Source organism: Gadus chalcogrammus, chromosome 22 (assembly GCF_026213295.1).
Source record: "Gadus chalcogrammus isolate NIFS_2021 chromosome 22, NIFS_Gcha_1.0, whole genome shotgun sequence".
Classification (NCBI taxonomy): Eukaryota; Metazoa; Chordata; class Actinopteri; order Gadiformes; family Gadidae; genus Gadus; species Gadus chalcogrammus.
In genome coordinates, this window is record NC_079433.1 from 16586752 (window position 1) to 16600350 (window position 13599).

The following is a 13599-nucleotide window of genomic DNA, read 5'->3' on the forward strand; positions in this document are numbered from 1 at the left end:
TTGAGGAAGCGCTCGCGAACCAATCACACAAAATGGGCGTGTCACAAGCGCTATCTGTGTGCGTGTGTATGCATGTGTGTGCGTTTGTGTGTGCGACCGCTTGTGCGTGTGCGTGTGCGTGTGTATTTCATATTTTATTGTAAAGATTTGCATATTTGCTGGCAATATTTTTTTTCGAAATATGCGATTCTCATATAGGACTACTCAAAATAAGGCTTGAAACCCTTAATTAATTTAAAGTCTTCTAAAATAGCCATTGCATTTGCAACAATAACATCAACACATTAAACAATCAAGCACTTTCATTTTGTTAGCGTCTTCATTCATGTAAACAGACGTGGTCTCGAGATTAATATAAGATGCATGGGTCAGACATTAACGTCGCATTAAACTCCATCACCCATGAAGCCTTGCGCATTACGTAGCAAGAGACGGAGCCATGGGGACGAGCAAAAGCTGGGGGCGTCCAGTTGGTTCTGCATGCTTTTAGTCGCTGGTAGAAGAAAGGGGAACACGTTTGAAGTCGGCACTTGTGAATAAAGCATTATCTGTCAGCTTTACGGGACTTTTTAGATAAAGTAATAACTGCGTTCTTTGTTGGTCTTTTAGTTTGTTCCTCCTCGTCAACATCAGCTCTGCTGGTTCCACTGGGAGGAAACAAGGGATGCTGGGACCAATACGAGTAACAGGTGAGGACCCCACAGTGATCACTGTCTCTCTGGGGACTGTCAGCATGTTGTTGGTCTGCACATAGAAACGCAGATGTTCGGAGTTGGAAGGATATCGTGGTCATTCCGTTTCTATATACTGTTTTCAAATGTAAAATTCAAACCCCAAACTTAAAAGCGGAGCCATCACATGAACATACACACATGATGCAGCATGTTTTAACTATTCAATTTATCCAACCATAATATCTCATCATTGGTGGATGAACCAACATTGTACACCAGGGATGAAAAGACAGAATTAGACACTTCTTAACATCATTTACCAAACATATACAACGTTCCAAATTTGAATGTTCATAAAGCATCACTCGATCCAAAGAAAGACGGGTATTTAGGTTCGATTTCTGAAAAGCAAAAGGTAGATCCAAACCCCTTTTATATGTAGACAGAAGGTGCTACCAGGTGGATCAGTCATACAACGTCTACTGCTCAATTGATAGTAGGCCTGACAAAGCAGAATATTATATCATTTGTGATATTATTTTTTACAATTTAATTAACGCAGTCTAAAGATGACAGTTTCATTCAGTTTATCCAATGTTTTTTTGGTATCCTGTGGTGGAGGGGGGGGGGGGGGGGGTCCTCAGTGCTCCTGTCTGACTCTCTGCATCAGCGCTCCTGTCTGACCCTCCTTGCAGTGCTCCTATCCGACCCTCTGCATCAGTGCTCCTGTCTGACCCAGTGCTGCTCTTTGTCTTGACGAGGCTCAAGGCTTCGGTTTCAAACGGGGCTCCTCCCAGCAGAACTCTCCCACGACGGACTCTGCTTGTGGTTGCAGTAGTGTCCGTCCACACAGAGACAGTAATTACCTCTGTGAGAGCGGCCCTGACGCTAAAGAGAAAGTCAGCCCGCATTAGCTCATGGCATACACACACATACACATATAGATAGTTATCTATATATACCCAGTGGGGTATGTCAGTGCTGATTCTACTCTTACTGAGAAGGAATGGAAGTAAATGCTGGAGAATGAAACGGGGCACGGTGACAGCGATGTTAGTGATTATTTATTTTCACTTGGTCAGCACAAGAGATCCCTTTTAGATTCCCCCTCCTTAAGAGGATTAGTCTAATACAGAATGGGCCGTCTGCAGAGGAGTGACTCAGACCAGGGCGAGGGCGAGCCATGCCTCCTCCTCCTTTAGACTGAAGCGCGGCTCTCTGTCCGTGTTCCCGGTGTCCCCAGAGCTGCTCCGCTGGCCCCAGAGAGACATGTCCAAGCAGAGCTTCCTGAAGCCCCGGCCAGAGGTGCTGAGCCCCAGCCAGGTGTACCTGGAGAAGCTCCGCCCCTCCACCCCCAGCAGCGTGCTCCACCCCTCCACCCCCCCCTCCACCCCCAGCAGCGTGCTCCAGGAGCTGCTCACCAGCGGCAGCAGCAGCTACAACGTCCTGCTACAGGCGGAGGAGGCGGAGCTACGGGTGGTGGAGGAGCGTCTGGGTGGAGGAGGCGGGACCCCCAAGCGCTCCCCCTCTCGCCGCCGGCGGCTCAGGACTTCCGCCAAGTCGGCGTCCTCCGCGCCGCAGAGGAAGAAGCGTCCATCGGGCGCGCCGGCGCCGCTCGCACCCCGCAGGCCCGCCACCGGAGCAGGGGGCTGCGGGCTGCCCAGCGGCCCCCCCGCCGCCACCAAGCCCGCCCGCGGCGCCATCGCCGTGCGGGGCAGCGCCATGGGCCTGTCCCAACGGCCCGCGGCCCGCCCCAGGGAGAAGGCCCAGGCCCGGCCCGGCAGCACGCCGCCGCCCCCCCAGCCCCGGGCGGGCGCGGCCCTCAGGGTGGACAGCGGCAGGAAGCTCTGCATCCTGGCGGCCATCAAGCCGTCCAACGTGGAGAAGGAGAAGCTCAAGTTCTTCAAGTCGGACTTCACCTACAACCCCCAGTTTGAGTACAGCAACCCGGTGTCCCCGCTGGTGCTGGCCCGGCACAGCCAGGCCTCGGACCGCTTCCTGACCCAGGTACAGGACCGCCCCCCCGACTTACACCCTGCCACTGCCAAACCCCCCTGAAACAAACCTTTATGGAAGGGAGTTGCCGTTAGAAGCAGATCAACAGAGATGTTGATCGTATACCGCAGGTCCAGAGGATGCGACCATTGATCACAAATCAGCTAGACACATGGTGGCAGGGCGGTCTGCTGAGCTGACTGCTTTAAGATGGCTGAGCCAAGTCAGGCCCTGCACTGTGGCCAAAGCTGTGCCCCCCCCCCCCCCCCAGGCCGAACCTCATTACTGCGGAGGGCTCAGGGACGTAAATCTGTCAGTTTGCGCAGTTCATTCTCTTCAGTGTGGTAGTCTCAGACGATGCTAGAGTTAAAGAGCATCTACACAGTAGGCTGCAGTGGGGAGTTTGCCGCCATCTACAGGCTGAAGAGTGATCTGGTACTGAGGGATGAAGGAAATTAATTAATCGTTGTCATTTTCTCCATTAATAGACAGAGGATTCAGACAGCTAACTGTACCCAGTTACATCAGCTCATGTAAGGCTTAGAGGAACCACATTTATTTATACATTTTAGATTGATAATGATACACGACAGTAATAATTTGATATATTTGTATGACCATCATACATAATTAATTTCCTATTTAAAAAGAGGATTCATTTCCACATGGCTGCTAGTGACCCATCCTACTTAAGGTCCTGTGGAACTAATACCCCCCCCACACACACACACACACACACACACACACACACACACACACACACACACACACACACACACATGCTGTAGGGGTGTTGTGTTGCGAGAGCGACTTGGGGTAACACAAGTCTCCAGACGGTGCAGGGAGGAAGTGTACAGGATCTGTTGAGGGAGCCACACACACAAACAGGTTAACCAGTAAACTGATCCCACCCCACCTCTCCGTGCCAGAGGCAGATCAGGTTTGACACTTCAATTTTGAAGAACTTTGTTCCTACCCCACCCCCACCACACTTTTAAAAATGTATAAATAGCGCTGGAATATTTTTGGGGCGATAAAAAGCAGTAATTGAGATGAGGCGGAGATGTACGATAATGTGCATTGGGACAGCTGCTGTTGTGTGCCGCTCTCGCCTTTTCTTAATTATAAGGTTGACTTGAATTACCAGTCCTCTATTATGGGATCTAGGCTACTGAGACCAGACGGAGCACTCCAGAACAATGAACAGCAGTTGATCAAGCTGCCCTCCACTTCACATTAAGGTCCCTCTAATGAACAGCAGTTGATTAATCTACCACTTAACATTAAGTTTCCTCTAATCAAACAGTGGTGGATCAAACTAGCCTCCACTTTACCTCAGAGTTCCTCTAATGAAATAAAACCAATAATAATGCCAACTACCTACAATTAATGATCAATGGCCTTGATTCCTTTATAATCCACCATATAAAAGATTAACTTTTAAAATGCAGCAAACCATCTGTCCAGGATCAAGGTACAGTTACAATTGAGCAAATATTTACTGAATTACTTGGTAAACTTTGCCTTATTATTTATTTTTTTGTTTAGTATGCTGCCTTTGCCCTGGAAATAACTGGGAAAGTATTGAAAGACACCAATGTTTGTCCTACGATGAGAAGGGTCTGTTCTCCTTAGTGTAGGCCTCCCTTAATTGGATGCCCCTGCTGTTCACTGAGTTCAGGCCTCCTTTAGCTCGAGGTCCCCTGCTGTTCACTGAGTTCAGCCCTCCTTTAACTCGAGGACCCCTGCTGTTCACTGAGTTCAGCCCTCCTTTAACTCTAGGACCCCGGCTGTTCACTGAGTTCAGCCCTCCTTTAACTCTAGGACCCCGGCTGTTCACTGAGTTCAGCCCTCCTTTAACTCTAGGACCCCTGCTGTTCACTGAGTTCAGCCCTCCTTTAACTCTAGGACCCCTGCTGTTCACTGAGTTCAGCCCTCCTTTAACTCTAGGACCCCTGCTGTTCACTGAGTTCAGCCCTCCTTTAACTCTAGGACCCCTGCTGTTCACTGAGTTCAGGCCTCTAACCTGAGGTCCTGCTGTTCACTGAGTTCAGGCCTCCTCTAACTTGAGGTCCTGCTCTTCCTGTTAGTTCAGGCCTCCTCTAACCTGAGGTCCTGCTGTTCACTGAGTTCAGGCCTCCTCTAACCTGAGGTCCTGCTGTTCCCTCCTCCCCAGGCGGTCCGCATCCTGGAGCTGGCCCTGAACAAGTACGGCAGCTATGAGAACTTTGAGCAGGCCACCGGCGGGAGCCTGCTGAGCCGGGGCCGCATCGGGGCCAACGTGAGGAGGTACCTGGAGAAGGAGGGCTGCGTGGGCCAGGTGAGGCCTTCAGGACGCTGTGGTTGAGGTCCTTAAAGCTGCGTGGGCCAGGTGAGGCCTTCAGGACGCTGTGGTTGAGGTCCTTAAAGCTGCGTGGGCCAGGTTAGGCCTTCAGACGCTGTGGTTGAGGTCCTTAAAGCTGCGTGGGCCAGGTGAGGCCTTCAGACGCTGTGGTTGAGGTCCTTAAAGCTGCGTGGGCCAGGTGAGGCCTTCAGCAGGACGCTGTGGTTGAGGTCCTTAAAGCTACGCTAGCTCCCTTCATACAGAGCTGGAAAGAGAAGACGGCAAGATTTAAAAAATGAAAACAGCCCAGAACCAAACCCACCTCCTGCCCCTTCCTCTTCTATGTTCCTCTGTTACCCCCCTGTGGTGGAGCTGTGATGATGCATGGTTGGCGAGGCATGAAGGATTCCCCAAACCAATCATAATCCTGTCATTTTGGTTGGGTCACACAGAGGAAGACTGGAACTGGATCAGACATTCTCTCAGCGCATTTCACAGACTGACAGCTGGTTATGCCGGCTCAGGAATCAAACTAATTATACTCAACTTAAAGCTGGTCTTGAGGCTTACCTACAGCACCTTTTAATTAGCCCAACATGGGAAATGTTTTGAGCATTGAGAATATGGAGAACCTTTCATTTAGAACAGTAGCGATGGCAATGTGTTCCTTTCCCTGAGGTTTCTGCCCCTGACTGACTTCATCCGTCACTGAAGTGCTACAGTACTATAAAACGTACTCCCTGACACGGGACCTGAGTTCAGCCAAAAGAGAAAGCGGTAGTAGTCCCTGGGCATAGAACTGTTCTCTTATGTAACCCTTATATTTTGACCATTACATCAGTGTTGGTAACGTTTCACTGAACATCTTACGGCACACTGGCTCTCTGTGCCTTGTGCAACACAAGATTACACCCACACACACCCTTGCAAACATACACACAAACACAAATGTGCAATTGCACGCACACACACGATTACACACGCACACACACACACAGAGACACACACAATTACAAACACACATACACAGCTTGGGGTGAGTGTGTGTCTCACTGTATTGCATTAACAGCAGATGACTCACCTTTCTGACATGGATTCCCTTTCCTCTGCCTATTTTAGTCTCCTATAATTTCATTTCAGTGGGCAGCCTTTTGGTTTCATCATGTGGAATGAACGTCCTAAATGCTGACGCATGAAAATAAACAATACGCACAAAAAATAATAGGGTATGGTAATGTTAATACTGGGTATTATAAAAATAAGATGTGCACACTTCCGACTCCTGAACTCCTGTGGTGATAGTGACCCTCAGGCTGGATGCAGCTGGCTGTGCGTGCTGACCGTGGTTCTGATTGGTCCAGATCGTGGTCCACGTGACGGAGGACCTCCTCTCCAGAGCCTCCATGACGGTGGTGAGCGGCCGGCCCACCCTGACCATCAACCTCTGCACCGCCCGCGAGCACTGGCTGGAGGGCATGCTGCGCCACGAGATCGGTAGGTGTGTGTGTGTGTGTGTGTGTGTGTGTGTGTGTGTGTGTGTGTGTGTGTGTGTGTGTGTGTGTGTGTGTGTGTGTGTGTGTGTGTGTGTGTGTGTGTGTGTGTGTGTGTGTGTGTGTGTGTGTGTACTACTACATCCTGTGACTCCCCCCCCCCCCCCCCCAGGCACCCACTACCTGCGCAGCCTGAACAACAGCCAGCAGCCGTGGAGTGGCAGCGCGGGCCGGCGGCGGCACGGCCTGCGGCCCCCCAACCCCACGGAGGAGGGGCTGGCCAGCCTGCACAGCGTGCTGCTGCGCCGGGACCCCACGCTGTGGCGCGCGGCGCTGCTGTACGTCACGGTGCAGCGCGCCGCGCGCGCCTCCTTCGCCCAGCTCTTCAGCGACCTGGCCCGCTTCCTTAGGGACCCCGACACGCGCTGGGACTACTGCGTCCGCGCCAAGAGGGGCCAGACCGACACGGCGCAGCCAGGTGGGCACGCACGCACTCAGTCACTCAGTCACGCACTCAGTCACGCACTCACTCACTCAGTCACTCAGTCACTCACTCACTCACTCACTCAGTCACTCAGTCACTCACTCACTCACTCACTCACTCACTCACTCACTCACTCACTCACTCACTCACTCACTCACTCACTCACTCACTCACTCACTCACTCGCACTCTCAGACTCACTCACTCACTCACTCACTCACAAATGTTCCTGGAGCACTATGGGTGATACTAGAAACGATTAGCTGATAAACCATAAGCATGATGATGTTCAGTACCTCTCTGAAGATAACTAATAAGGGGTACAGTCTTTTTAATAAAAAGACGGCAACACTATATATATTTACACAATGAGAAGAAGAAATAATAGTAAAAAGGGCATTTTATTTGTTTAATACTGTCTTGGTCATCTTCCAACCTTATATTGGATCATAATAGAAGAAATCCCATGATGCATCATGCTCCACTCTAAAGTAGAATGAACTATGACTCTGATTGAGACTGATGCAGAAGACGAGGGATTGTTTTGTCAGCCCATCCGTCAGTGTGAGGCGTGTGTCCAATCTTTTTGGGGGGAATCTCATGTATGATTTCTGTATTGTGTCGCAGGCTGCTTCAGCAAAGACCAGGTCTATCTGGAGGGCATCCTGAACATCCTCCGACACCGGGAGCAGATCGACTTCCCCATGCTGATGGCTCTCGGCAAGGTGAGCTCACCTCGTTCAATCTCAGAGAGAAAAGAAGTCCATCTCCATCTGTGGTTCAGACTGCTTAAAACTGCAGCATCTGTAGCATGAGCTACAATGATGGATGAGAGAACATGATCACTGTTAATCATGAAACATTGATCCATTTGTTAACACAGAAGGGCATAAAACATGATCTCATTCAGGGAGGCTGCATAAGGCTCATGGAGCCACTTCACAAGCCACAGAGCTTCCATTTTCCTGCTCCGTAAGATTTCTAAACAGAGGTCCCCATGGTTGTTTAATGGTTTATTGATAATATTATACTAGAGTACGGGCTTATGATGCAACCCAGTCTCACGGAAATACGTGACACTGTCACGTCACGTAATTTAATCTATTCATTCATGATCTGGGACACGTAATTAAATTTTTTTCGTGCCAAAAGCACAAATTTCAAACACATTCTAAAAAGAAGAGATGAAGCAGCTTCCTTTTTATCCGTCGCGGTTTGCATAAGGAGCAGCGCACCTGCATTAAATATATCGATGAATTGTCAAAATTTCTCAGAATCAAAGGTGAAAGTAGTAACGGCTGGCCAAAAGCAGTCATATTGTTAGAAATGTGTGCTTTTCAGCAAGAAAAATTTGAAATTACGTGTCCCAGATCACGAATGAATAGATTAAATGACGTGACAGTGTCACGTATTTCCGTGAGACTGGGTTATATGATGAGTATGGCATTGTGGAAGCACCCTCCTTTCATTAATTGCTTTCATGCAGAGGGCCGGATGGTGTAGCTGTCTCTAGCGTGTTGCGCCTCCTGCAGTACGTGTGGCCCTGTGAGCCTCTCCTCTAGTAACAACGTAAACTCAGTGGAGAGGATGGTCGAAGCCGGAGAAACAAACTCAGAGCGATTGACTCAAAGCTCCATAGATAAGACGACTGGGACTCATAAAAGAGACGGGCGGAGTGACGGCAACGAGGGCTGATCCCTCAGAACCACCGGCGGTCTAATGTGACCGGCCCCCCCGGGTGCTCCTCTGCCTCCCCAGGTGTCCTTCGAGGACGTGGAGCGCCTGCGGGCCTCGGGCCGGACGGAGAAGGTGCGTATCCCCCACTTCCTGCAGGACCGAGCCGCCTACGCCCAGCGGCTGGAGAAGATCATGGAGGTGAACCAGCTCAGTGACCCGGAGCTCCGCCTCATCGTCTGAGCCCCCCCCCCCCCCCCATTACAGCGCCGGGACCGCGTCAGACGGCACCTAGCATGTCCTGCCCCCGCCCGCTCTGATTGGCCCGCTGGACGCTAGACAGAGGCCCTGTATGTCCCACCACCGCCGGCTGTGATTGGCCAGCTGGACGAAGGCCCTGGGCCCCTGAACAGTCCTCCTCTCAAACTCAGGCCCAACTCGGGTTAATGCAACGTTGTCATGGAAACAGTTTTTTGGCCAGAAAAATACGCGGCAACATCTACCTCCTCCCAAAGTTCACCCTGATTAGAACCGTTTTAATGTGTGCACGCACGCACGCACGCACACACACAAACAAACACCTGCACGCTGGCACGCACGCACACACGCACACATGAAGATAAGGGCATGTAGCTGCTAGATCCTTCTAGATGTTGACGGAAGTACTCTAAATATAGGAAAGGAGTAGTCCTGCTGCTCCGATAAGAGTAACCCTTATATTTACCCTTATGTATTTACATACTTAAGACATTTTCTATGACAGGCGTTCACAAGGACTCTTCAGAGGTTGAAGGTCATGTCAAACCCTTACCCTGCCTCACTACTTGCACTTTCTTACCTTTTTGACTTTTTTGACTTAAACTATGCAGCAGGAGTTTGTAGTTTAGGTTTGACTTCCCTGGACTCTGAAGCAAACCAAATGCCTGTTGACGTTGCTGATGCTAGATGGCTAACGGATCTCCTGTTGTCAGCCCCCAGTGTACTGTGGACACTTCAGATGGTACCCAGGCCTTGAGGGGGTTCCTAAAGTATGGTGTTCCTATGTGACATGTTTTGTATAATATTAAGTGTATTCGTTTTTGTGATCAATGTCAGATAAAAACTCTATAAAGTGTATTTTTCCCTAAAGCAGTGGGTGTGTGTTTGATATAGGTCACAACAAAACACATTGAAAAGGCCTGCCTAAGGGGAGCTGTCTGAGGGTTCAGAAGGCCTGCTCCAGTCTGGTAACTGTAGAGCCTCATGACCTGCTCTTCAGAAGGTCTGCTCCAGTCTGGTAACTGTAGAGCCTCATGACCTGCTCTTCAGAAGGTCTGCTCCAGTCTGGTAACTGTAGAGCCTCATGACCTGCTCTTCAGAAGGTCTGCTCCAGTCTGGTAACTGTAGAGCCTCATGACCTGCTCTTCAGAAGGTCTGCTCCAGTCTGGTAACTGTAGAGCCTCATGACCTGCTCTTCAGAAGGTCTGCTCCAGTCTGGTAACTGTAGAGCCTCATGACCTGCTCTTCAGAAGGTCTGCTCCAGTCTGGTAACAGTAGAGGATCAGGACCTGCTCTTCAGAAGGTCTGCTCCAGTCTGGTAACAGTAGAGGATCAGGACCTGCTCTTCAGAAGTTCTGCTCCAGTCTGGTAACAGTAGAGGATCAGGACCTGCTCTTCAGAAGGTCTGCTCCAGTCTGGTAACAGTAGAGGACCAGGACCTGCTCTTCAGGAGTGCGATCCATTACTGACCTGTTGGAAAGCGGTCACACTTGACCCGGAGGTGTGACCGGCCAGGGAAACTGATCAAGCTCCGGTTTCACAGGGAAACTGTGGACAACTTACAAGCGTGGACATGCTGCACAGAAAGCTTCTTTCGACACACACTCACACCCACCACGGCTACTGTAACTAAATATGAACGGCACACATCGATCTCCCTTTGTGGACACGATGCAGAACTCTAGGCTGATAGATGCGTTAATCACCAGGGTCAATCAACCCGTGCTACAGTATATACTAGAGCCTTAGACTTCTTACCCTGTATTATGGTCATACACAGGCATGAAAATCACTCACCTTTCGGCGAAATTCGCCGTTTTGAAACCAAAATAGGTGACCTCCGTTAATCGTGTAGATTCGATGAAAAAATATTTATGGGGGGGGGGGGGGGGTAGGTTCAGAGGCCGGCCAGTTTATAGTCCTCCGTAAAGTGCTGTACTTATGCTGCGTTCGAGTATTCTCTGCGAACCGACTCGGATCTCGGATCTGACGCCACGCCCACACTTCAAGCGTTTTATTATTTCGCTCGGTCGTTGGAGGAAAACATGGACCCGGAAAGCTGTTGTCGCGGTAGCATTGGCAGAGGACCAGGCGCTCCAAAATAAGTAGGCTATAGGCCATAGTCAAGTCAAGTCAATTTATATAGCACATTTAAAACAACAGTAGTTGACCAAAGTGCTGCACACGAATACAATATATTTGTGTACATAGGCAGAGATACGGACGCAGTAAGGTATTGCAGTAATACGAGTGATTGAAATTACCATTTTAACTAGGGCTGCAACAACGAATCGATAAAATCGAAAAAAATCGATTACTAAATGTCGTTGTGTCGCGCGATTAATAAGTTACTCATAGGCGCAGCACTGTTTACAGCCAGCCGCCGACAGGTTGGTTCACGGTTCATGCACGCCCACAGCGAGCTTCAGTGTGAGCGACCACAGCTTGTATTTGTCATATCTTAAAACTGGACTGTAGGCCTACATAAAAGTGTTGTACCTTCACTGTATTTAGGTTAAAAAAAACTCCTTCAACTCAGTATCCGTCTAGTGGTCCAACCGAAAATTCTGTCAGCTGCTGCTGCTGCAGACGTTGTGCAGACGGGCTCGGAGTCGGCACCGCGTGCATCAACAGTCATTCAAAGCAGCGGTAGTAATCACACAACCGGACGGTGTAGAAAGTCCCGTCAGTTAAAAATGGTAATGCAGTTTTTAAATCCATGTTAAAATCGGCAGGATATAGAGATAGTTAGCTTATAAAAAACAACTAACCAATGGTCACAAACGGTGTCAAATGTGATGTGTTCAGGTCGGCTCAGAAATACGATTGATGCGTTCAAATGCAGCACAAAAAAAAAAAAAAAAAAATTGAGATTGTGGTGAAGACTTGTTTTCCCAGTAATATTAAATAGATAGTAAAGATAGAATTAATTATGACCTGTTTAATGTCCTATCTTGAACTATCATCATCTTATCAGCAATTAAAGCAATATTACAAGTTCTATTTCAAGGAGTCTCGAAAATGGTATCAATAGGTTTGACCGGTTAACCATGGACATCCCTTATATACATATAAAAGTATATCATACATTGTATGTTTCTTTTTTGTGTTATCCCAGTTATGTTTTTTTAATCTTTTTATTATTTAATATTACTTTTAATAGTTCCGGGACTTTGGAGCAATAACCTGGTGTTTTTACATTTCAGTCTGCACTGTGAATTTGAAGTAATAATTCAGTTTTTGAATAAAGATGCGGCAATTCCAATTTTATTTTTATTTTTTTCTATCCGATTCATCGATTAATCGATTATTAAAATAATCGTTAGTTGCATGGATACCCCGGACCCCCCTAGAGGGATAATATCCTTCTCACCTTTTTCACCCCTGACCCGTTTTCATGCCTGCATACAAGCAGCCGCATGTTACTGCAATGCCCGCACATCTTTTGCCTATTTCCTAGGATGGTGTTGCAATTTTACGAAAAGGAAAACATTTATTCATTGCTCATTTTAGCGGGTTAGAAGATAGTTAAGTTTAGGTGTTAGATTAAAGGTTATGGTTAGGTGTTCGATTAGAGATGGTTAAAGTTAGGTCTTAGGTTGGAGATGGTTAGTTTAGGTACTGGGTTAGAGATGGTTAAGTTTAGGTTCTGGGTTAGAGACGGTTAGTTTAGATGTTGGGTTAGAGGTGGTTAGTTGGGGTACTAGTTAGATATGGTTAGTTTAGGTATTACTTAGCTATGTGTTGTGTTTCCTCACGTTTTCATTAACTATTCTCGAGTTACTAACGAGAGATTGCATTCCATATGAATCATCCGCATTCCCCTTTATCAGTCCTGGCGTCACTAACCATAGTGCCGTTTGGTGGCCACCAGGGGGCAGTAAAAGGCAACTGGAAAGTAGTCGCGGCGTTGCTATGTAACAGGCGGTAGGTGAGACTCCACTATGGCGTCCAGCCTTTTAACGTCCATCCATGTCAGAGAGCTAGCCTCTACCCAGGATGGAGGACCCATGACCTCACAACCTTGGACACGGATGAGCCTCACCTCCTACACAGCCTCATGTGAGGGGGAGACACCATCGGTCGGTTATGTAACCCACCGGCCTCGCTCACCTCAACTCCGCCAAAGTGCTGGGGTCTCATTTATAAAACTGTGCGTGGGATCGTTACTAAAAATGTGCGTACGCCCAGAAGCCAAGTTTTGCGTGCGCCAAAAAATATTCGGATTTATAAAACACTGCGTACGCACACCTGTACGCAATCTTTGCTTTATAAATCACATACTGACTACAATTGTGCGCAGCTGAATCAGCTTCACGTTCCGCCCTCTACACGCCCCTTTTTAACCATAAATGGTCAATGCAAATGACTTCATGAATGCGATCTGCATATAAAACAGACTCAGATGCAAGTATTATGTCTTGTTGGAAACAATAGCAGAAGTACTGAGAAAATCAAAAAAGCGACATTTCACGGAGGTTGAAGTGGAGACACTTGTGGGTGAGATGGAGGCCCGAAAGGTAGTTTTGTTCGGCGGTCACGGGATTGGGATCGCCAACAACAAAAAGCAGAGTGAGTGGCAACATGTTGCTGCAGCAGTGAACTCTGTCAGTAGCACGGAGCGCACTTTCCCAGAATTAAAAAAAGAAGTGGTCTGACATAGAGTTACATATTTTTATGTAGCCTACCAATAAATCGTTAT

The 13599-nt window shown here is 48.5% G+C and overlaps 1 protein-coding gene across 1 annotated transcript; it reads left to right on the forward strand.

Moving 5' to 3' along the window:
- Positions 1 to 449: 449 nt before the first annotated feature.
- Positions 450 to 9872, forward strand: matcap2 (microtubule associated tyrosine carboxypeptidase 2). The gene is made up of 7 exons (XM_056582359.1): positions 450 to 689; positions 1918 to 2681; positions 4846 to 4989; positions 6354 to 6486; positions 6655 to 6960; positions 7593 to 7690; positions 8724 to 9872. The coding sequence occupies exons 1-7, from the start codon at positions 665 to 667 to the stop codon at positions 8880 to 8882; spliced, it is 1629 nt and encodes a 542-aa protein (XP_056438334.1). The 5' UTR covers positions 450 to 664; the 3' UTR covers positions 8883 to 9872.
- Positions 9873 to 13599: the final 3727 nt, after the last annotated feature.

What these genes read in the sequence shown, in the direction of transcription:
- matcap2 (XM_056582359.1), top strand. Translation starts at nt 665, where the DNA reads ATGCTGGGACCAATACGAGTAACAG. An exon ending in CGGACCGCTTCCTGACCCAG is followed by an intron (nt 2,682 to 4,845) that starts GTACAGGACCGC and finishes CCTCCTCCCCAG; the next exon opens with GCGGTCCGCATCCTGGAGCT. An exon ending in CATGCTGCGCCACGAGATCG is followed by an intron (nt 6,487 to 6,654) that starts GTAGGTGTGTGT and finishes CCCCCCCCCCAG; the next exon opens with GCACCCACTACCTGCGCAGC.